Source organism: Macaca thibetana, chromosome 3, assembly GCF_024542745.1.
Source record: "Macaca thibetana thibetana isolate TM-01 chromosome 3, ASM2454274v1, whole genome shotgun sequence".
Taxonomy (NCBI): Eukaryota; Metazoa; Chordata; class Mammalia; order Primates; family Cercopithecidae; genus Macaca; species Macaca thibetana.
In genome coordinates, this window is record NC_065580.1 from 53273825 (window position 1) to 53297222 (window position 23398).

General features: G+C 45.2%; 2 protein-coding genes and 1 long non-coding RNA gene across 9 annotated transcripts in view; 2 read left to right on the plus strand and 1 right to left on the minus strand.

The window, feature by feature from the left end:
* LOC126949852 (uncharacterized) overlaps window positions 1-755 on the minus strand; it is a 38973-nt gene extending 38218 nt beyond the window's left edge. Inside the window, exon 1 of the long non-coding RNA XR_007723975.1 lies at window positions 245-755. This is a non-coding gene — a long non-coding RNA (uncharacterized LOC126949852). The remainder of the gene's footprint in view (window positions 1-244) is intronic.
* The window catches only part of EFCAB10 (EF-hand calcium binding domain 10), a 312208-nt gene that overhangs the window by 1876 nt on the left and 286934 nt on the right, over window positions 1-23398 (plus strand). The gene's annotated exons all lie outside the window — the stretch shown is intronic.
* Window positions 44-23398, plus strand: part of ATXN7L1 (ataxin 7 like 1) — a 272684-nt gene continuing 249329 nt past the window's right edge. For 2 of the 7 annotated variants that reach the window (XM_050782679.1, XM_050782680.1), the window contains exons 1-3: window positions 54-219; window positions 920-1127; window positions 1625-1693. In XM_050782679.1, the coding sequence (XP_050638636.1) occupies window positions 947-1127; window positions 1625-1693 (250 nt within the window). In that variant the 5' untranslated portion in view covers window positions 54-219; window positions 920-946. Of the gene's footprint in view, window positions 220-919; window positions 1128-1624; window positions 1694-23398 lie in introns of all 7 variants that reach the window. The other 5 variants (XM_050782676.1, XM_050782675.1, XM_050782678.1 and 2 more) reach the window with 5 other exon arrangements.

The window sequence follows — 23398 nt, forward strand, 5'->3', positions numbered from 1 at the left end:
CTCTCGTCTCACGGCAGGGAGCTCTGGAAATGGCTCAGGAGCTAGGCCCGTTAGCATCGTCTTCCAAGAGCCGTGAATTCGCCCTCCCGCTCTGCTGACCCTGGAGCAAAGTCCACGCAGTGGTTCTCTGAGAGCCGGAGACACGAACCGCGCGTGGAACCCGGGGGACCGGGGTCCTGAGTTTTGAGTTTTGCACGCCCCGCAGCCTGAGATGGGAAGGTAACTCCTCACGCCCCAAACTCACCTGCATTTCAGAACCACATCTACCCACTGGTTTCAGCTCCCAGAGCAACAACTGCAGAATCTCCACGGTCCAAAGTCCTCCAGGAAAGAGAAGAAAGGGGTGACGGGGGTGAAGGCTGGGAGGAGAGGTCACCAGGGTCCCTTCCCTGGCTCGGGTGGTGGTGGGGGTCGCAACCCCTCACGCCTCCTCCCCGCCAAGCCGTCGGGTCTACCGCGGCGGCGCCTCGCGGTGGGCGACAGGGACCCGGGGAGAGAGGGACAAGCTGGAAGCAAGGGTTGCCTGCAAAAACTTTCGGTCCTCCAGCGGCAACTCTGCGGGAAGGACCACCCTTCCTTCGGCCCCGCGTCGGGCCTCTCCCCGTGTGCCCCGACCCCTGGCACCCCGGGCTCGGGCGGCGCCGCTGCATCCCGGCTGCCGGGCGCTCTGCAGCCTCCACTCTCCGGCACGCGGCGCTCGCCCGTCAGTGCGGCCCCTCCCCGGCAGGCGGGCGGCCCCCGGCGGGCGGGCGGGCGCGGACTGCAGGCGCCTCTCTGCTGCCCCTGGCGGCCGCGGGCGCGCAAGCCCCACCGAGCTGGCTCCGGGAGCCAGAGCGCCCGCCCCTCCTCCGCTCCCTCTCCCCTCCTCCTCCGCCGCCCTCCTCCCATCCCGCCCTTCCTCCCCCCCTCCCCCTTTCAGAACACTCAATGTCGGAACGTTCCGAAGATGACGTCGGAGCGTTCTCGAATCCCGTGTCTCTCGGCTGCTGCTGCCGAAGGAACAGGGAAAAAGCAACAAGAAGGAAGAGCAATGGCGACACTGGATCGCAAAGTGCCCAGTCCGGAGGCGTTTCTGGGCAAACCCTGGTCCTCCTGGATCGACGCCGCCAAATTACACTGCTCCGACAGTAAGAACCCCACCGCCTCCTCCTCCTTTTATTATCCTGTAACCTTTCCATTCACCTAGAGCCACTGGGAAAAAGTGTGTGTGTGAGAGAGAGAGTGGCCCCCGGTGTCCTCCATGCTTCTCCCTCTCTCTCTAAATAAATACACACAGAGACAGATCATCAATGCACAGGGAGAGGCCCGGCTGCCAGGGCTGTCTGTCTGTCCGTGCCCGGCTCCCCGTGGCAGCCCGCGGGGTGGGCTCGCAGCCCCACGGTGTTGTCCGTTTAAAAGGCTACTCTGTTGCTGCTTGCATAGTTTTTTGGGTACCTATCTGGGCCAGGTAGATGGAAACCCGGACTTGGGAGAAAATGTTGCATTGTCAATTTTTGAAAGAATTTCATATACAGTATTTATATCGATCTGTTTGCAAATAAACACTCTCCCTCCCCCCTTGACTTTGGCTTTTTTCCCCCCTTTTTTCCTTATTTTCTGTTTTCCTTTTCTTTTTCATCTGCAGATGTAGATTTAGAAGAGGCTGGAAAAGAGGGTGGAAAAAGCAGGGAGGTTATGAGGCTTAATAAAGAAGGTAAGTGGAGCTACTGGCATTTTAGTGTTAGCATGTGTGGCAGAATCTTCACAGGATTTCGAATATAATGTGAATTGTTCTGCTGGGTACAGAGTGACTAAGGCTTGTCAAAAATTGAGCACGCCCAGGTGACTACTGCTTCATGTTAACTTCTTTCAAAGTATAAATACAACTGGGGGGTAAAGGGGGGTGAGTCTGTTGAAGGCAGAAGTTTACTGCACTTCAGTTGGACTCCACGTTTGAACCTTCTGATGCATATCTGCCATTCTCCCCGGGAGCATCACTGCCAAATGGTGGGGCGTTAAAATTTCTGAAATGAAGAGTGGAGCTCCCTTCACAAGCATCCCGGCCTTTCTCATGGGTGAATGCACAACAGCTTAATGAACCCCACATGGTCAGTCATTCCAGCAGCTACTTCTCCACTCACCACTGAAAACCATTGTACATGGCAAACCTGTGCAGCAAGTTACATTTGGCCCACTTTGCATTTGGTCACAGATTGTTATGTGGCAAGCAGGGTTAGGAGCATCTGTATGTGCAGCCCCCCAGCCAGTCGTCAGCTCTCTTTTCCCAGCATGGAAATACGGTACCTGAAATGGGACACACTGAGTAGATAGGTCATCCCAGACCAAGACATGCAAGAGAAGCCACAACCTGCTGGAATTGGGCATCAAACACATATGGTCGTCATAAATAAATCATACCCTGTTCTCATTTGCAAGCCTGCCGTATGTAACTCTGGCCTATGGGCTTCAAATGGAGCAACTCCAGGGGCCACTTGATGCTAAGCAAATGGATGGGTTCATTTGAATTGTGATTCACTAACTGATGTCTTATAAAACATAATTGGTTGAAATTGGGGGTAGGAAGATGGCACAAGGGGACAGAAGAGGTTGGTGGTATTGAAAGAGTTCAGATATAAGTAGGCCATAGGTGAATTGCTCATCCTAAGTGAATAGAGAAAAGGTCATTAGATGCCAAAGAATGTTCCCCCTCATAAAAGGGAATGTCACCCTGGAAGGCAGCTGAATCCTGCGTGGAAAGATGGAACTCATTTTACGAATCAACACTTCAGATGGTTGGTTTTCTGTGCCCAATCATTTCCTGACCATCCACTGAGAGGAAACTTTGTGCTTCAGAAAAAATAACATGAAGGTTAAAATGTGTGCATATTCAAGGACAGTTCCCTAGCACAGTGTTTCTGCTAATTAAGCACTTTGGGAACAAAACATTATTCTAAAAATGTTTGCTTCTAAAATCTTGTGTGATCTTGACATGTGTCTTCAGGATGCACGAGGGATTGATGTCAAGTGGACTTTTTACAAGTGGCAGCTTACTTGTGTTAAATGTTCATGTGTGTTGGCAGTGGGAGGCATCACTAGAGATTATTTTTCTTCACACACAAACTCTTGAGATCTCTAAATGCTTGCAAGGCCCAGTTATCAGGCTACTGGCAACATGTCCACAAAAGATGGTGAGGCTGTGGAAATCTTTAAATTAAAGTTGAGTAAAGGTCATGGTATGGCACAGGACAGCACCTCTCAGGTCTGGGTGATGGGTTATGACTATCACATACAAAACTCACATCCTTTCCCCCCAGTCCCTATTTCTATTTCAGAAGACTTGTTCTCAGATTCTCTTTGCCTCATGAGAAACAGATTCTTTTTTTTCTTTTTTTTTTTTTTTTTTTTTTTTTGAGATGGATTCTCACTCTGTCACCAGGCTAGGGTGCAGTGGTGTGATCTTGGCTCACTGTAACCTCCGCCTCCCAGGTTCAAGTGATTTTCCTGCCTCAGCCTCCTGTGTAGCTGGGACTACAGGCACGTGCCACCACACTCAGCTAATTTTTGTATTTTTAGTAGAGAAAGGGTTTTACCATGTTGGCCAGGATGGTGTCGCTCTTTTGACCTCGTGATCCGCCTGCCTCGGCCTCCCAAAGTGCTGGGATTACAGGCATGAGTTACCACGCCCGGCTCAGAAACGGATTCTTTTAAGAAAAAATGAAAAGCTCTCCTTTCCTCAGAAGTCACAGGTGGTACATCCAGCTTATTAGGTCCTTTGTCCTATAAAGGTACAAAGATTTAGCTCCTAATTATATGCATTTGCATTAAGGACACCCACTGTTCAGTGTGACTTGAAATCGCTAACTTCACCAAAATAGCCATATATGGGCTGAAATCTCTTTGTTCATGGGTGTGGTGGAACAGACTTGGGTGAGCAATTCCCGATGGTCTTTCTGGTATATATGCACGCAGTTTTCTTTATAGATAAAATATCTATATACTGAATACATATTCTCCCATGGTGAGAAATTGAAGGGGTGTTCATTTGGTTACCTGGATCTCCAGTAGTGCTTGCCATGGGCCTTCTTGTTGGAGTGATCAGCAAAGTCTTGGGGTGGATACTGTTTGTGGATGGGTCACTGCAGGACACAAAGTAGTCTGTGTGTGGCTGTGTACCTGTGCGTATGGATGTATGTAGATTGTCCATGACACTGTCAGCTTTAAGCAGGTCTTGAGAAGAAATTCAGCTTTAGTGGGAATGAATGAACAAAATACAGTTTAGAGATTCCAACTGAGAAATGAAGGGAGGTGGTTCCGAATTTTTTTTTTTTTTTTTTTTTTTTTTTTTTTTTGACGGAGCCTGCCGCCCAGGCTGGAGTGCAGTGGCGCGATCTTGGCTCACTGCGAGCTCCGCCTCCCGGGTTCACGCTGTTCTCCTGCCTCAGCCTCCCGAGTAGCTGGGACTACAGGCACCCGCCACCAAGCCTGGCTAATTTTTTGTACTTTTAGTAGAGATGGGGATTCACCGTGTTAGCCATGATGGTCTCGATCTCCTGACCTTGTGATCCACCCGCCTTGGCCTCCCAAAGTGCTGGGAATACAGGTGTGAGCCACCGCGCCTGGCCGGTAGTTCTGATTTTGATGTCTTTTTTTGTGTGTGTGTGGTAAAATATACATAACATAAAATTTATCATTTTAACCATTTTGAGTATACAATTCAGTGGCACTAAGTACATTCATAATATTATACAACTATCATCGCTTTCCATTTCCCAAATTTTCCATCATCGCAGTCAGACACTCTGTACCCATTATGCAGTCACTCCCCATTCTCCATTCCTCTCAGCCCTGGTAACCATGGTTCTACTTTCTGTCTCTATGAAGTTGCCTGTTCTAGTACCTCATATAAGTGGAGTCATACAATCTGTATCCTTTTGTATCTGGTTTTTTCGCTTTGCATCTCTGCATAGCTCATCCATGTTGTAGCATGGATCAGTACTTCGTTCGTTTTTAAGGCTGAATAATATTTCGTTGTGTATATATACTACATTTTGTTATGCACTCATCTGTTGGTGGACATTGGCGTTGTTTCCACCTTTTGGCCATTTTGAGTAATGCCACTATGAACGTTGGTGTCATATGATATTTTTAATAGACTAAACTCAGGAAGAGAAGTTAGGCTGGAAATGTGAAATAAGAATTATTTTGGTTTCTGCCTCTATCTGGCCACAACTTAAGAAGTCACAGCAAGGACTTGCAGACTTTTTGAATAACGTGATTACTATAATACAGTACCCCATTCCTCACCCCTTTAAACTTTCTTTCAATTCTTTCCATTTCTTTCAGTTCTCTGCCTATACTGTATGAAATGTTAACTGGATGCTTTGAAATGTCCGTAATAAAGTTTTCACGTCATTGTTATTATTTCATCTAAAATTAGCTAAATTATAGCTAAGAGGAATTTGCCAGTTTTCTTTTATTTTTGAAACAGAATCTCACTCTTGTTGCCCAGACTGGAGTGCAATGGCACGATCTCGGCTCACTGCAACCTCCACCTCACGGGTTCAAGCGATTCTCCTTTCTTAGCCTCCCAAGTAGCTGGGGATTACAGGCATGCACCACCATGGTCGGCTAATTTTGTATATTTAGTAGAGATGGGGTTTCACCATGTTGGCCAGGCTGGTCTCGAACTCCAGACCTCAGGTGATCTGGACGCCTCAGCCTCCCAAAGTGCTGGGATTACAGGCATGAGCCACTGCACCTGGCCCCAAATACTTTTGAATGTTGTCATCACCTGGGTTCAGAAGGTGTTGCTAGTTCCATGGGTGGATGTGCTTAGATGGGCTTATATCCAGGACAACCTGGGCACTAGAAGGGAGCAGGAGAGCACTTTGAGTTGGCTTCCTACATTTTGATCTATGCCCTTTGGAAGTCGTTTCCCTTCTCTGGGCCTATTTGCCCATATTTAAAGTAAGGGGAGTGGGACTGAATGTCCTCTAAGGTCCCTTTGAGACCTCTGAACCCAAGCTTCTCTATTGAATGTACCTTCCTTTGAGATGCAGTTATAGCAGGCAAACTGTTTCTAAAGAAACTTAAAAAAAAAAAAAAAAAAAAAAAAAAAAAACCCAAGCCCTCACATTAAAAATATCTTAAACTACTTCAAAAATAACTGGGTTTATTTTCTCAATTTATAACTTCTTGGTGGCAAAAATCACTGAATCTCATACACAAGCAATATTCTGCTGCAAATCATTTGTGAATGGTATCTGGCCTTCAGCATTCTGAGAAAAGTGGGGTTCTGAGTCCAAAACCCAACGTGTTCCCCCAGTGAAGAATGATTTGACCTCAGTCAGCTTGGATCAGTCAGGCATGCAGATTTCCTGTGAGGAGGACTCCCAGAAACCTTATTAGCCTAATCTATGAAAGGTGTTTATGAGAGAAAATTCCAAGGACGGCCATTCTTCTGTGCTAACCTTTTCAAATAATTTCCTCCTCAGCTTGGTAGATTTATCTGAAGACTTTTTTCAAGCTAATTAGGGAAAAGCTCTCAGTGATTTGGAAAGATGTTCCCCTTGCCTCATCTGAAGTTTTTTTAAAAGAATACCAATTCATAGATAAGGAATAGGGTTCCTATGCCTCATAAGTGTCCCTAACTATAAGACAGAGATAAGAATAGGATTGTTGTGATGATTAAATGAGATAATACAAAAGGGCTTAGCACATAGTAAGTCCTTAATGAATGTTGGCTTTTATTATTATTATCATTACTAATGAAGCTAGCTCTAGAAAACTTTATTCTAATTAACTAGGATTTTAAACTAATCTGTGATGAAAAGAAAAGATACCTAGCAGAAACTTTATTTTTAGAGTAAACCATTTTATTATAATTTTATGAAGCTAATGATTTTTTAAAGAAACAATTTCTATGGATAGCAATTTTTTTTTTTTTTTTTTTTTTGAGATGGAGTCTCACTCTGTCGCCCAGGCTGGAGTGCAGTGGCGCAATCTCAGCTCACTGCAACCTCCACCTCCTGAGTTCAAGTGATTCTCCTGCCTCAGCCGCCTGAGTTGCTGAGACTACAGGTGCGTGCCACCACACCCAGCTAATTTTTTGTATTTTTAGTAGAGACTGGGTTTCAACGTGTTAACCAGTATGTTCTCGATCTCCTGGATCTTGTGATCTGCCCACCTTTAGCCTCCCAAAGTGCTGGGATTACAGATGTGAGCCACCGCACCCGGCCGGATATCAGTGTTTTTAATGGAGTGCAGTTAAGTGATCATCGATAAGTTTTATCAAGAGCTATCAAGTAATACTTAGCCTGTATATGGCCTATGGCTAAGAAGAGTTTATACAAAGTTCTTTTTAGGGACTGGGAGATCTAAATAACTTCTTTAAATGATCGATAAGTTGTTTTATTTTATCACTGAGAAAAAAAAAAGAGTCCTCAATAGATTCCTGTTTGGGTCTCTTGGAAGCCTACACTTGTGACTTTGAAAACTTGCCTGTGTTTTAATGTTCCCACATGTTTCGATGTGATGTAGATAAACTGGTGGAAAGCTTCCAGTCTGAAAATTGTGCTGGGGCCAGTAAGACATTGCTGTGACTATAAGAGTTTGATGTTCTTCTGAGATGCTGGTGGAATTGGGCTGCAATATAGAAGGGTGCAGAGAACATAGGAGCATGCTCAGCACAGGCTCAGGAGTCTTGCAGTTGTGGCTGGATGGGAGAAAATTGGAGAAAAAGATGGCAACTGACCTGGTTAAGAGTGAAGTATTCTTAGAATCCAAGCCAGGGAAGTCAGCAGCAGGCCATGGAGATTTATGGGAAACTGCGAACAGCTTCCCTTTATCATTATACAGACAACTCTGTTATCTATGTTAATAGAAGATGGGAAGACACAAAGTCCACAGATTACACAGATAAACCTCATTTTTACCATTAATTTCAACTTCATTCCCCATTAAGCCTACCTTCCTCCCCTTTTGCTAACAAGCAGTAACATTTGTTCACTTTGGCGTTTCATTATCATCTCTCTTCTCTGGCCCAGCTTTTGGGATGGAAGGATGGGAGAGATGGAGCGGCTTAAAGGTGATAGGGAGGAAAGATGAGAAGAAGGAGAAGGGAAGGGCTTGGAGAGCTATAAGCTCTACAGGTGCAGCCCACTGATGGAGCAGGGGCATGCCACAACCAACACAACACAGATGAGAAAGGACATCCTGATCATCTAGTTTGGGAAATACAAAGCTTCTAAAATGAGTATTTCATTGTACATACAATTATTTCCTTGTGCCTGGGTTCCCGTGTGGAGGAAATGTGGCTCTGGCTCCTTCCACAACAGGAAGCGAGGATGGACGCACTGAAACAGTGTATATGATATTGCCTTCTTCTAAGTTGCCCTGTACCAGGGTCTCATCCTATGTCATTCTATGAGAATAATGTTTTTACTGCTAGAAGATGTAGACCATTACATACACATACATATTCATTTTAAAACTACTTATTATTTTTTAATAATGTTCATGTTACAAAATTCAAAAGGCTATCCAAGTGGAAAGTAAGTCTCTCTCCCACCCCATCCCCAGTTGCTTGTGTATTCTTCCAAAGATATTCTGTGTGCATTCCAGTAGATACATATATAATTTTGTCTTCTTGTTCTCACGTGAATGATAGAAAGCTATAGTATTAGCTGATATCTTGCCATTTCCATTTATCTTAGAGAGCTGTCCGTATCAGTTCACGAGAAGTTGCCATGTTCTCTTTTGGTGCCTGCATAGTAGGGTAACAATTTAAGCCTCTGGGTGTCTTGCCAAGTTTTTAATACCCTCAACTGTTTCTCAGCCTCCCTCATGCGTTTGACCTGAAGGGAGCTCTCCTGATGTACCAGCACTGGGCTAGACACCAGGGACACAGCAGTGAGAAAGCACAACCCCTGCCTGCCCTCAGGGTGCTTCCAGCCTAGTGGCAAAAGTACAGGTGGACCACGATGAGTGCTCTGATAGGGAAACTCAGGTGCTGCTGGAGGGCATGGTGGGGGGCCTCACTGAGGTAGGGGCTCAGTGCAGGCCTCCCAGAGGAAATTTTATGTAAGCTAAAACCTGGAGGATACAGGAAGTTACCCATGTGTAGAGCTGGGCAGGGCAGAGTTAGAGGAAACAACAGGGATAAAGGCCCAAATGCCAGAGAATATAGACTGTTCTGAAACTAAAAAGTCCTCTTGCTGGAGTAAAGATAGCAAAGCAGAGAGTAGTATAATGTTTCTCACCAGTGGCACCACTGATGCTTCTTTTTGGGGGCACTGTCGTGTGCATGGCAGGATGTCCTGCGCCTCCACTTGCTAGATGCCTCCCTCCCCTCCCCCAAGTTTAGACAGCCAAAAATGTCTCGGTACATTGCCAAATGTCCCTGGGGGACAAATCACTCTGACAGAGAATCACTGACTGGTGAGGCTGGAGAGGTAAGAACACAAGAAAAATAGACGAAGATACTCACAGAAATATTCTGCCAATATCTGTCCATGTGTTAGCCTTCAGCCCATGTAAGTCAGCCTTGTTGATTACTCAGCAGATATACCTGGACTGTGACTATCTCCTGGCACTGGGCTACATTTGGGAGGATCTAAAGATAGAGAAGACTCGGTCCCCTAGGGAACCCTCCTCCCAAAGTTCCCAAGATGACTCTTCCAAACCTTGGAGTCCAGTCTGTAGTCACTGGTGACAATAGTGAGTTGCAGGTTCTAATTCTTTGTGGCCCAACCCTCCTTCACTGTGGGTGGAGGAGACCCAAAGCATCAATTCTGGTAATGATGGCATTTATCATACAGTGGTCCCCAATGTCAAAAGCACCACATCGCATTGGCGAAGCATTAAGGATTTCAGTTTATATTTAAAGTCAGGCTGAAAATACAACTGGCGTTCTCTGCAGCTTGATTACCCAGGGGATATGTCTGAAATGGGGATGCACATGATGGAAAGCAAAGTGGCTGCTTTCACGATTTCCATGTTAAGCCCGGGAAGGTACAAAGGGTAGGGGAGGGCCTGATTCCTGAGGCCTTCTGACCTGTGTGCCAGGTGGTCTGCAGCATCAGTTAAGACTGCGAGGCCATGTTGATGCTTTCAGCTGGTGGTTCCCAGGGGCCTGCCGTCTCTGCTGCAGAATTGATTTAGAAAAGTTAGGCAGATTTGTTTCTGTATGGTTTTCTGGGTTGGTTGCATTTATACCCTTCAGGCTAACGTTTTATGACATTTTGTTTCATTCATGACATACTTCAGAAGTAGACATAAGATGGTAGTAGCCAATGCAGTGAGACCTTGTCCTGGTCAAATCCCTCTTCTCTAAGGACCCCACACCCTGAGGTGGCCCACTATTCACATCTGGAGACAGTGGTCACTGAGTGATTGCAATAATCAAACATAGCCATAATGGAGAGGGAGAGCTTTAGCCAGTGGGTTCTACTTTTTCAGAATATTGTAGAAACTGAACGGCAAGGACTGACTTCTGTGTGTGTCTCTCTCCTAAATCTCCCTGTCTGGTGTTCTGCTGATTACGTGCTCCCAGCTAATGCCGTTTGGCTGGCATTCTCTTGCTCTCTTCTGTGATAGAGCTCAGACTGCCAAATGGACCTGGATTTGGACCCTGAGGTGCTTGAACTAATGATGAAACCTCAGGAAATCCCTTCTTGCAAGTGGGCTGAGGCTACAGTGGAGCATCCTTAATATTCAGGGGCTAGACCTGGCTGCCCTAGTCGTCTATAAGTGAAGCTGGAATTCTGCTGTGGGGAAAGCATTGTTTTTATGGAGACGCTTTATCCTTGTACCTGTGGTTTCTCAACACAATTCCGCTTGCCAATTTTAAGGGATCAGGTGCTTACAGAAGAAATGGAAACCAAATAAATACTCTCTAGGGCAGGACAAAGTGGCACTAGGTCACCACAGTGGGGAAGATAAAAGTGAGTCGATGATGGGCTCTTTGAACACAGAAGCACTTACTGGTGTACCTGATTCTGTGATGCTAATTGTAAATCTGTGAACATTAATGGTGTAAGGATACCCTTACCTGTAGGGGGAGTGGGAGTTCTGTGACCTTACCTCAAGGCATTGACAGGCCACAGAGTCCTGGGGTGGGATGGGGACACAGGACAGACACCCAGTCTGATGATACTAACCACAAGTGAGTTCAGCATTCCAGGGGTATGGAAGATGGTGGAGACATGGTCCCAGTTTGGTTATATCAGACCAAGGTGATGGTCCGGTTCTTAAAAAGTATATGAGCCACAAAAGGACAAATACTGTGTGATTCCATTTATAATGAGGTTCCTAGAGTGGTCAAATTCATAGAGACAGAGAGTAGAATGGTGGACATTCAGGGGCTGGGGGAGGGGAAATGGAGAGTTCGTGTTTCCGTGATACAGAGTTTCAGTTGGGGAAGATGCAGAAGTTCTGGAGATGGACTGTGGTGATGGTTATACAACATTGTGAATATACTTAATGTCACAGAACTAACCGTACACATAAAAAATCATGAAAATGGGTCAGGCGTGGTGGCTCATGCCTGTAATCCCAGCACTTTGGGAGGCCGAGGTGGGCAGATCACGAGGTCAGGAGATCGAGACCATCCTGGCGAAACCCCGTCTCTACTCAAAACACAAAAAATTAGCTGGGTGTGGTGGTGGGCGCCTGTAGTCCCAGCTGCTCAGGAGGCTGAGGCAGGAGAATTGCTTGAACCCGGGAGGCGGAGGTTGCAGTGAGCTGAGATTGTACCACTGTACCCCAGCCTGGGCAACAGAGCGAGACTCTGTCTCAAAAAAAAAAAAAAAGAAAGAAAGAAAAGAAAAAGAAAAAGAAGGTTTAAATGGTAAATTTTATGTTGTGTGTATTTTACCACACACAAAAAGGTTCATTGGCATTGCATGCTTAGGAGTTTAGTGGAGCATTATTTAAATCTTGACCATTTATTGGCTGGGTATTAAATTAAGCCTCAATTTCTACTTTTCCTTTCCAGAGTGGGAATAGTAGTACCTCTCAGAATTGTTGTGGAAATAAATGAGATGCTATCTGGTGTAAAGTAGGTACTCAGTAATGTAAGCCTTTGTTGTGATGATTGTTGTTTTTACCAAGCACTTGGGTCTTTGCCTTTGTCTTAGAGCTGCCACTTCCAGGGGAAAGACTGTGTTCTTACTGCTCCAGGGGGCCCGGGGCTCACCAGGCATCTTTTGTCAACTTGTGTGTCTCCATTTCTTTAAGGATGCCCAGAACAAAGACAAAGGGATTGGACTGGTGTCCCTGTACTGTTAGTCTCAAGAGTGAATCTGGGGCCGGACAGGTGGCTCATGCCTGTAATCCCAACATTTTGGGAGGCCGAGGTGGGCAGATCATGAGGTCAGGAGTTCGAGACCAGCCTGGCCAATATGGTGAAACCCATCTCTACTAAAAAAATACAAAAATTAGGCAGGCATGGTGGCATGTGCTTGTAGTCCTAGCTGCTTGGGAGGCTGAGGCAGAAGAATTGCTTGAATTCAGGAGGCAGAAGTTGCAGTGAGCTGAGATTGCACCACTGCACTCCAGCCTGGGGGACAGAGTGACACTCCGTCTCAAAAAAAAAGTGAATCTGTTTCAGTGTTTTACAAAGTGTGTTCATTCTGGAGACCCTGCTGTGTTGTTCTGTAGGGTCCTTTCGCCCCCAGCCCCAGGCTGCAGTCACACTGAAATGAAACAACTGGGAGTGAAACATAGGAACCAGGAATGTGCTGTTTTGTTTTTTTTTTTTTTAATTTATTTTTTCGAGACAGGGTCTCTCTCTGTCACCCAGGCTGGAGTGCAGTGGCATGATCATACTCACTGCAGCCTCGGTCTCCAGGGCCCAAGCGATCCTTCTACCTCAGACTCCTAGGTAGTTGGGACTACAGGCGTGTGCTGCCATGCCTGCCTAATTTTTTTGACTTTTAGTAGAGATGAGGTCTTGCTATGTTCCCCAGGCTGGTCTCAAACTCCTGAGCCCAAGTGATCCTCCCTCCTCGGCCTCTCAAAGTTCTGGGATTACAGGCATGAGCCACCACACCTGACCAGGAACGTGCATTTTAAACAGGCTCCTCAGGTGGCTCTGATGTTTCCTGAACTTTGAGAACTACTGTTTATTGGTTGAGAGAAGTGGCTCTCAACCCTGCCTACCCTGAAAATTGCTTGGGAAGCTTTTTAAAAGGAAATAGGCCAGGACCACGCACAGAGATTCTGATTCTATAGATCCAGGTTCAGGGGTTCTAAGGGAGCTGCTTATGTGTTTCCTTTTGGAGTTTTTTGTCTGTTTTTTAAATTTACTTTTCTGGTATCTTTTGGGCTAAAGACAGCCCAACTTATGTGTTTTTGTTTTTTTGTTTTGTTTTGTTTTTAAGTAACAATCCTAAATGTCTTTTATTGGGCATTAACTAGGTGCCAGGCCCAGGGCTAAATGTGCATGTTCGCATTTAATCCTCATGACCACCCTGTGAGGCAAATCCTGTTATCAACCCTATTTCAGAGATTGGGAAGCTGAGGCTTAGAGAGGTTAAGTAATTTACCCAAGGTGACATAGCTGGGAAATAGTAGAGCTGTCCTGAACCCCAAGGCAGCCTGATTCCAGAGACTGTACTCTAAGCACTGTGTCCTGATGTCTGTCGTCCTAGGAGCAGGGTTAGAGCTAAGGGGAAGCAAGCAGGTGCCCAGGAGACCTGTTTAAGTAGGGCCTCACGTGGGCTTCTGCAGGTGCAGAGTGAGTGCTCCTTAAGTGTTGCACCTGGGCACCTGGCTTGACTCATTCTCTCACCATCCTTGCCCAAGAGAGCGTATTCTTTAAGCAAAATGGCGAGGCCGGACTACCTTTCATTCCCTCTTGCCTGTGAAAGCTAGTGGCCTCGTGATAGGGCCCTGGGTCTCCCCATCAGGGAAATGCTCTCTCATTCCAAGGCCCCAGCTTTGTGGCCTCTGTGGTCAGAGTCCTGGCCTCAGGGAAATCAGAGGAGCTAATGCAAACTGTGTTCCTTTTTGGGAGAAGGTGTTAGCAAAGATGGTTGCCAAGCAACTCCAGGGGCATCTATCTACAGTGATGATTTCTCTCTTTTTTCCTCCTTTTGAACATCTTCTAGGCCGCTGTTCAGTTTCCCTCATGGCATTGGGATTGTTAGTAATTTCATGAAGGGTGCGCTCCCTAGGATGATGGAACGTTAGAGGTGTCCATCATCCTAATGCCACGTTAGAGGTGTCATTTTGATGGTGACATGCCTGCTAAGTGGGTGTGAAAGTCCTTTACCTTCTTCAGCCACAGAGATGCCCTGGTTGTCACTGGCTCTGAGAAGGCAGTGACAAAGAGGATCCTTTGGAATGGAGTGGCTGGGAAAGGCACAGAATGCATCTCCCACATGAGGACAGGATGATGTGGCAACATTTACTTCCTGTGACTTTGAATTTCACCCATTCTCCGTTAATTGGGGCATTTAAGCATTTTATAGTGATTGCCCTACTGGTCCCAGAGGAGCTGGTGTCACCCCCCTGTCTCTCTCTCGGTGGTTTCAGAGACCAGGAGTCCTTGACAATCCTTTCCTCCTCTGTGCTGTCCCCTCTCCTAATTAGTCACCTCCTCTATGTGGGGTTTCAAGTGACCTTCAATGGGCCCCAGACCCCATGGTCTACCAGCTGGTGGTTTGATTCTTCTGATAAGGACCAGGAGCTTGTGGGTTCAAGCACCTTTTACACTTAATGGGACAGAATCCCACCCAGACTGGCAAGAAGAGGGTGATCCACTGGAAAAGAGGAACTGGTCACATTTTTGGGTGGGAGGGGCAGTAGCTCTGTCGCCCAGGCTGGAGTGCAGTGGTGCAATCATAAGTCACTGCAGCCTTGACCTCCCAAGCTCAAGTGATCCTCCCATCTCAGCCTCCCTCCCAAGGAGCTGGAACACAGGTGCACACCACCATTCCTGACTAATTTTTTCTATTATTTTTAGAGACGGGGGTCTCCCTGTGTTGCCTAGGCTAGTCTCGAACTCGTGGGCTCAAGCGATTCTCCCACTGCAGCCTCCCACAGTTCTGGAATTACAGGAGTCAGCCACCACGCCCACCAGAACTGGTCACATTTGCTTAAGGCTGACTTCGTTTGGCCAACCCATGTACAACAGCCCTGTTAACCAAGTCCCCAGACTCCAGGCTTCTGTTCCCTTGAGTTACTCCCTCATCATTGTGCCCTTTCTCATCATCTTTTGCAGAAGCAGGGCAGAATCCAGAGAGAATTAGGGACTCAAATGAGTCCTGCCACTTTCAGTGGCTGAGACAAAAGACTTAATGGCAAAATACAAACCCTGTACACAAGCCAGGTTTAAGCAGAGTAGGGGCATATTTGCTTTCCAAATGGAATTACTGGGGATTTCTTTAAATAGTAGACAATCCTAGAGCTTTCTGAAAATCATATTTGCTCTCAGAAGTTTTCATGGCACCCGCTTTTGTGCCCTTTCTGCCAGCTCCTCCCTCGGAGCGTGAGGCTTTGCCCTCGGTTTGCTCTGCATTTGCTCCGGACTCTGGCTCCTGTTCACACCCCAGGCGGTCCCTGTGTGTGGCGATTCTGACATGCTTGCAGCTTTCCTGACCTCTCCTCCACAGAGTGCTCATCCCACCCCTGGGTGCCGTGCCAGACAGCCCCTCACGGATGTCATTGTGCGTCTCAGACTCCCCTAGACCCAAGTGCAAGCCGAGCCTGTGCATTTTCCCCATCACTATCTTTAGAAAGACCCCCTCCTCCGCTCCTCCCTCCCTCCCATCTTAGCGATTCCCTGCACCTCTCCATCTCTCTCCACTCCCCGACCCCCACCCCAGCTAGCCTGCCTCATAGCCTACCTAGATTTTTATAATAGCTGTTTAATTGGTCTTCCTGTCTGTATCTTCCCCGCACACCACTTCAAAAATTAATCTTCTGAAAATTCACATGTGTCAGTTTGTTTCTCAAGTGAAAACCTCTCAGCACTTCATCGACCACAGTTAATGCAGCATTCAAAGTCCTCAGTCCCTTCCTATCTGGACAGGTGGCCTGCCCTTTGCAGCAGCACTTTGGACAAGTGGAGTCCTTTCCCTGTCCCCCTCTCTGATTCTGCCTCCCATCTGCATCTAGTGTCTTCCCCTTCTCCCCCTCCCCTTGCCCCTCACCCTCCTTCTCCAGGGCCAGCCATACTTTCTAAGGAAGCCTCCCCACTGCTCGGGCCACCCCACCTGGAACTTCTCTGCACCTTGTGCATGCTAGCCATGCCCAGTGGACATGCCCCCAAACCTCACACCTTACACTGCTGCAGACTCTTCCCATGGTCCACATGTGTCTTGTCATCATAGCTGCATTCGAATCTTCTGGAGGCAGGGTGGAGGAAGAGCGATCATATTGTCCCCTTTTGTTTCCTAAGTTATCTTTCGACCAGCAGAGTGTTATGGTTCGACTAAGCATCTTATTTGTTTTTGAAATACCTGTATTGTCTTTTTCTTCTTTTTTTAAGAAGATTGTGGTAAAATACTATACCATCTTAACCATTTTTAAGTGTAAAGTTCAGTAGTGTCAAGGACATTCACATGATCATGTAGCCAATCTTCATAACTCTTTCCATCTTACAAAATTGAAACATCATACCCGTGAAACCAACAGTTCCCATTTGTATTTTCATTTTAAAAAAATCAATCTGGAGATGGCCTATGAGGTTTTTTGATTCACCATCTGATATTTTGAAGTTGTCAAGATTCTAAGAACTGGCAGGACTCCTGAAGTTTCTGTTCAAGTGGATCGCTGGAGCTACAATGCAAAACACAGCTCACCTTAGGGCGTTAGCTCCAGCATCCTAGGTCAGCAGAGAAAATTCCATGAAAAAATGCTACCGCTAGGGTGCTGAGTCCCAGACATCTTTGAGCACCTAAAGTTTTTCATTTAATATTTGCTAGTAACCCCCACCCTGCACCATTCTTTTTTTTTGCCCTTGCAGTTCAGTGTTAAAATTTTTCACATGTATAAAAAGCTTGAAATAATGGTACCATGACCACCTATAGAATTAAACATTAGTTCACATTTTGTCTTGTTTTCATATATATATATATGTAAAGATCTATCTGTATATATGTCTTATAAAGAAATATACAGGCCAGGTGCCGTGGCTCACGCCTGTAATTCCAGCACTTTGGGAGGCAGAGGCGGGTGGATTACCTGAGGTCAGGAGTTCGAGACCAGCCTAGCCAACATGGTGAAACCCCATCTCTACTAAAAATGCAAAAATTAGCCAGGCATAGTCGCACACACCTGTAATCCCAGCTACTTGGGACACTGAGGTGGGAGAATTGCTTGAGCCCAGGAGGCAGAGGTTGCAGTGAGCCGAGATCATGCCACTGCACTCCAGCTTGGCCAACAAGCGAGACGCTGTCTCAAAAAAAAACAAAAAAAGGAAAGAAAAAGAAATATACAGTCATGCATTCCTTAATGATGGGGCTATGTTCTGAGAGATGTGTCATTTCCTAGGTGTGCAATAGGCTATGCCATCTAGGTTTGTGTAAGTTCACTCTATGATATTCCTATTGGTATAACCTATTGCTTCTAGGCTACAAGCCTGTACAGCATGTTGCTGTACTGAATACTGTAGGTAATTGTAACACAATGGCAAGCATTTGTGTCTCTCAACAGATTGAAAGATAGAAAAGATACAGTAAAAATATGGTATTGTATACTCTTATGGGACCGCTGAGTATGTGGCCTGTTGTTGACCAAAGTGTCATTATGCGACTGTGTGTGTGTATATGTATATGCATGTGTGTGTGTGGCATTTGATTTTATTTTCTGTAGCATTGGAAATAAGTTGTAGACATCACGACACTTCATCTTTGAATATTTATCATTTTTCCACATCTTGATTGTGCTACCTTGAGCTGTTCACTTAAATTCTCAGAGCCTTATCATACATAAATATGTATGTATGTTTTTGCTGAAATATTTGGTAAGTCACAGACAGCATGACACCTCTAAATACTTCAGCATGCATCTCCTAAAATTAGAGGCATTCTCTGACCGAATCATAATATCAGTATCACACTTAGAAAACTAATGGTAATTCCATACTCATATCTCATACCCAGTTCTCATTCAAAATTCACCTGTCACGCCCCCACCCCCAAAAGCTTATAGCTGCATTTTTCAAACTAGGTCCTGTTATGGTTCATGTATTGCATTTGGCTGTTAAATCTCTTCAGTAGTTTTGAATCTAGAACAGTGTCCCTCCCCCATATGTGTGTGTGAATATATGTATACATACATATTTCTATATATGTATACATATTTATATATATAAATATATAAAACATTGCCATTTAAAATGCTTCATGTTCTGGTCTGTCTTGTCACTTCCTTGTGTTATCTTACCTTGTTTTTGCTATTCCCTGTTTTTCCCCTGTTCTGGAAGTTTGCGCCTAAGTATCATTTGATTCAGACTCAACATTTTGGCGTGAATGTGTCCCAGGTGATTCTGAGTGCTTCATTAAGCATCTCATCCAGGGGTTACAGGATGTCAGGGTGCCCTATTATTAGATATGGATCACTTCGTAAGGTGGTGACCACTTCTGCCCATTGCAAACATTGTATTCTCCTTCTGCAAGTAGCATGTCATTCTATGGGTAATGCTTTGGCACCCAGTGAATATCCTGTCCCCCAACAGGAAATTTTGTGAAATCCTCTGGGCATCCATTGATGACCCTTGCCTGGATCAGTTATGTCTTTGGGGATTGTAGGATGGTCATTTTCAAATTCTGTCATTCTGACCTGCTTTTATTGATTGACATTCTTCAATACAGAAGACATCTTTCCTATCAACAGGGGATGAACTATTAAATTCCTCCTAAAAGGGCAGAGTTAAGTTCTTTTCTTTAATTATCAGTGCTCATAGTAAGTAGTTGAACACTGATGATTCTTTTATTTTATTTCATTTTCATTTTTTGAGAGATAGAGTCTCATTCTGTTGCCCAGGCTGAAGTGCAGTGGCATGATCATAGCTCACTGTAGCCTCGACCTCCTTGATTCAAGTGACGCTCCCACCTCAGCCTTCCAAGTAACTGGGACTACAGGCACATACCACCACACCACACTAATTTTTTATTTTTTGTAGAGACAGGATCTTGCTATGTTGCCCAGGCTGGTCTCCAACTCCTGGGCCTAAGCGATCCTCCTGCCTCAGCCTCCCAAAGTGCTGGGATTACAGGCATGAACACTGCACCAGCCTATGATTCTTTTTTTTTTTTTTTCCCTGTTGCCTAATCTTGGAGGTGAAGGTGATGGCCTATGATTATTAAGCTAAGGAGGGACAAGGTTGAGGACTGGGTACACTAGAATTTCAAAAAGATGCTTGTATAGTATGAAAACCACACTCAATGGGACGTCTTAGAGAGAAAGTGAGTTTTGTAGTGCAAACCTCAGGAAGTAAAGTGTGATCCAATCTTGGTAGAGCATGAGTTTAAAAACATTGAGAAATATTATCCCACACAGTCAAGTGACCCTCTACTTTAACCTTGGGAAGGAAGAAGATAATTATACTTGAAATAATTCTTCTCCCACCTTTCAGAGGGAGCACAGTATTTAGCCTGGATCTGGTGAACCACTGAAGTTAAATTGGAAATCATGATGAGTGATGCTCTGCAAGTCAGAAGCCAGAGCTGTGCTTCCTGCATTGCTGACTGTGTAGAAAGTGACCAGTTGTACAGGAGGTGCAAGGCCCTGGGCTGGGCTCTGTGTGGAATGTGAAGGTGGAACAATGGCCCTGCCCTCTAGGAACTCACTTGCAGCACCTGGAAACTCTGATGCTGCTTAGAAAATGAAATGTGATTCAAATGCCTTGGAGCTCAGGGAAGGAAGATATCTCAGTCTATGGTCAGCCAGCTTTAACCTGGGTCTCAGACCTTTGACTTAAAGATAAAGGCTGTTTGGTTTGTGGTTTTACATGGGCCACGATAAAGGGTATTTAGTAGGAGTCAAGTTAATGTTTGAAAAACGAATGAAAGAATGAATGAATGGATGGATGGCCTCATGCAGAGGCAACACAGCAGCTAGGATTTGGACATTCAGGGCATTGTACAGGGAAGGAAGAGCTTAATGGCTTTGATGGCTATGAGTGCCGCAAGAAGTTGCTTTTAGAAAAAGAAGTTATGGTGAAACTCCGTTAATACCAAAGAGAAACAGTTCATAATTTATTCCAGTTGTAGACACACTCAGTGCCCAACTCCATGCAATCTTTTTTGAAGTAGAGTTTTCAGAAAACAACCTTCTTTTTTCTTTGGTAATGTTAGTGTTTGTTTTGCTTTCTCCATTCAGGGTACTGGAGGGAGAGTTATTTTCTCTCTCTCTCTCTCTCTCTCTCTCTCTCTCTGTCCCTCCCTCTCTGTCTCACACACACACACACACACACACACACACATACACTTTTTGGGTGCTGCCGACAAATTAATTTGTAAGTTCTTTTCTATTAGAATCAGTGTTGTGCTAGTAAATGTTTAACAATCTGCTATCTAAAAATTAGTGCATATGGATATATATGTTTATTATACATTTTACTGATTTAAAAAAGCTGTTTGGCATATACTTTATAAAGAATAAAATATTTAAATTCTTTTTTTTTTTGAGACTGAGTCTTGGTCTTGTTGCCCAGGCTGGAGTGCAATGGCACTGTCTCAGCTCACTGCAGTCTCCACCTCCCGAGTTCCAGCGATTCTCCTGCCTCAGCCGCCCGAGTATCTCGGATTATAGGCTCCCGCCACCATGCCCAGCTAATTTTTGTATTTTTAGTAGAAACAGGGTTTCACCATGTTGGCCAGGCTGGTCTTGAACTCCTAACCTCAGGTGATTGACTTGCCTCAGTCTCCCGAAGTGCTAGGATTACAGGCATGAGCCACTAGGCCCAGCCTACATTCTTTATTGTAAATTTCATATAGTCTACAGATTCTCACCAAATGCTTTGGTTGACTTCTGCCAAATTCTTATATCCCCTGACCTTCCTAAGGTTTAATTGATAAACAAATGTAAACCCCACATAAGTGTTGGTTGATATTTTCATTTAAGTCAGTGAGTAAGTTGAAAGGGAAAGAACAAAGATATATGTTAAAACTTCACTTGATTGTTAGCAATGTGACTTCCTTGCTGAACTGAATAATGGTTTTAAAGTACTAAAAGAATATGTCCTCACTGTTTTGTAGTATTCACAATAAAGCTATATACTTGATACACAGCTGTCCCTTGATATCCAAGGGGGATTGGTTCCGAGACCCCAAATCCTTGGATTCTTATCCCTTATATGAAATGGTGTAGTATTTACATATAACCTATACAGTCCTCTCATAGACTTCAAATAATCTCTAGATTACTTATAATACCTAATACAATGTAAATGCTATGTAAATAGTTGTTATTCTGAATTGTTTAGGGGATAATGACAAGAGGAAGAGGTCTGTACACGTTCAGTACAGACTCAGGCTGTACTGATTACAAAAAATAATAATCATGCCCTGATTTGTAAAATCAATAAATAATAAATCAAAAAATAATAAATCATGCCCTGATTTGTAGTATGTGATGATTTCCATGGTATAAACTCTCCTCCCACTGCATTTCAAGCTGTCACTGTGATATCACAGAACTCAGAGTTGGGAAGAGATATGCATCAGCACACTGTTATGTAGGATATCCACCATACAGATACATTAGATGTAAATGACTTTGAGAGCAGGATTAGCAACCTGTGGCCTATGGGTTGCCTGTTTTTAATAAAGTTTTATTGGAACACAGCCACACTCATTTTTTTACGTATTGTCTAGCTTTTGCACTGCAATGGCCGCATGGAGTAGCTGGGACAAAGCCTAAAATTTTTACTACCCGCAGTGGCTCATGCCTGTGATCCCAGCACTTTGGGAGGCCAAGGCGGGCGGATCACGAGGCCAAGAGATCAAGACCATCCTGGCCAAAATGGTGAAACCCCATCTGTACTAAAAATACAAAAATTAGCTGGGCATGGTGGCATGCACCTGTAGTTCCAGCTACTGGGGAGGCTGAGGCAGGAGAATCACCTGAATCCAGGAGGCAGAGGTTGCAGAGAGCCAAGATCACGCCACTGCACTCCAGCCTGGTGACAGTGTGAGACTCCTTCTCAAAAAAAAAGGAAAGAGAAAGTTGCCAACCGATACTCAAAGCGTAGATAATAAGTGAAATGTAGCTAGATAAATTGGAAGTGATGAGTTTTATATTCCATGGTAAGCTTATGTCATATAACTTTTAATAATTTAATAATTGGCTCACCACATTCCTGAAAATTTAACGATCAGCTCTTGTGGGCCTTTACAAGCTGGCCCCAGCTCACCACTGCAAAGCTTTGAGGGCTTCAGCTTTTCGTGCCGAAAATGAAGCTGTCACTATTAAGCAGCAGCAGCTGACAATACCAGATTGGAGGGGGAGTCTCACTAAGAAGGATTTGAACTACTTGAAATTATGGTCTAATTGTCCATAGAAATCAAAAGAAAGCAATTTTGAGGTTAGTTTTCATATGATGGGGTTTTTGTGTTTTGGGATTTTTTTTCCTCTCTAGGGGTCTGGGGTTTGTTTTGGTTTTTCAAATGCTTTTTTTTTTTCCAGAACTAATTTTCAAACCCAATACAGCATGCTTTTCTTACCAAATTTTGTGAGCATCTGTCTCGAGCCGTTCAGCCCCTGACAGACGCCCAGCAGCTTCCAGAACTCCCACAGATGTTGTGTGTCCCAAGAAAGGCCAACTTCCTGTTGCTGGCCGCTAGCGGGAGGAGAGGTGGTCCCACCAGTTGCATTTTGTAGGGGTTTTCCTTGCCGCCATTTCCTGCCGGTTGCCTTTGAATGGATTACAGATGGTCAGAAAAAGACTTCTTGGCACAGTGAGAGGACCAGTCTCCAGTGCTTTGTGGGAAAGGATTTATAGCAGGATGGCAGTTTACGCCTACCAAGAATGGGCCTGGCTGCCGCGGCCTTGTAGGGAAAACTGAATGCCTGCGGAGATGGGCTCTGGGGGTGGAGGGAACAGCCAGGATGAAGGGGATGTTTAAATGGATGTGGCACCTTTCAGCCAGTCGGTGCTGAGACCGCCGCGTGTCCAAAGATGTTAGGCCCCTGTGGAGGTGTCGGCCCCCGGGAAATGAAGTGCTGCTCTTGGCACATCAAGCGCTTGTGGGAAATATTATGAATCCTCATCTTTTCAGAGAGAGGTACAGCCAGGTGCTGTTGTTCCCTACCACCCGCCCTTTTTGTTAAAGCCGCAATATAGAGCACATTTAATTTGTTTTGGCGGTTTTGTTTGTTTGTTTGTTTGTTTTGAGACAGTCTCGCTCTGTTGCCCACCTTGGCTCACTGCAATCTTCGCCTCCCGGGTTCAAGCGATTCTCCTGCC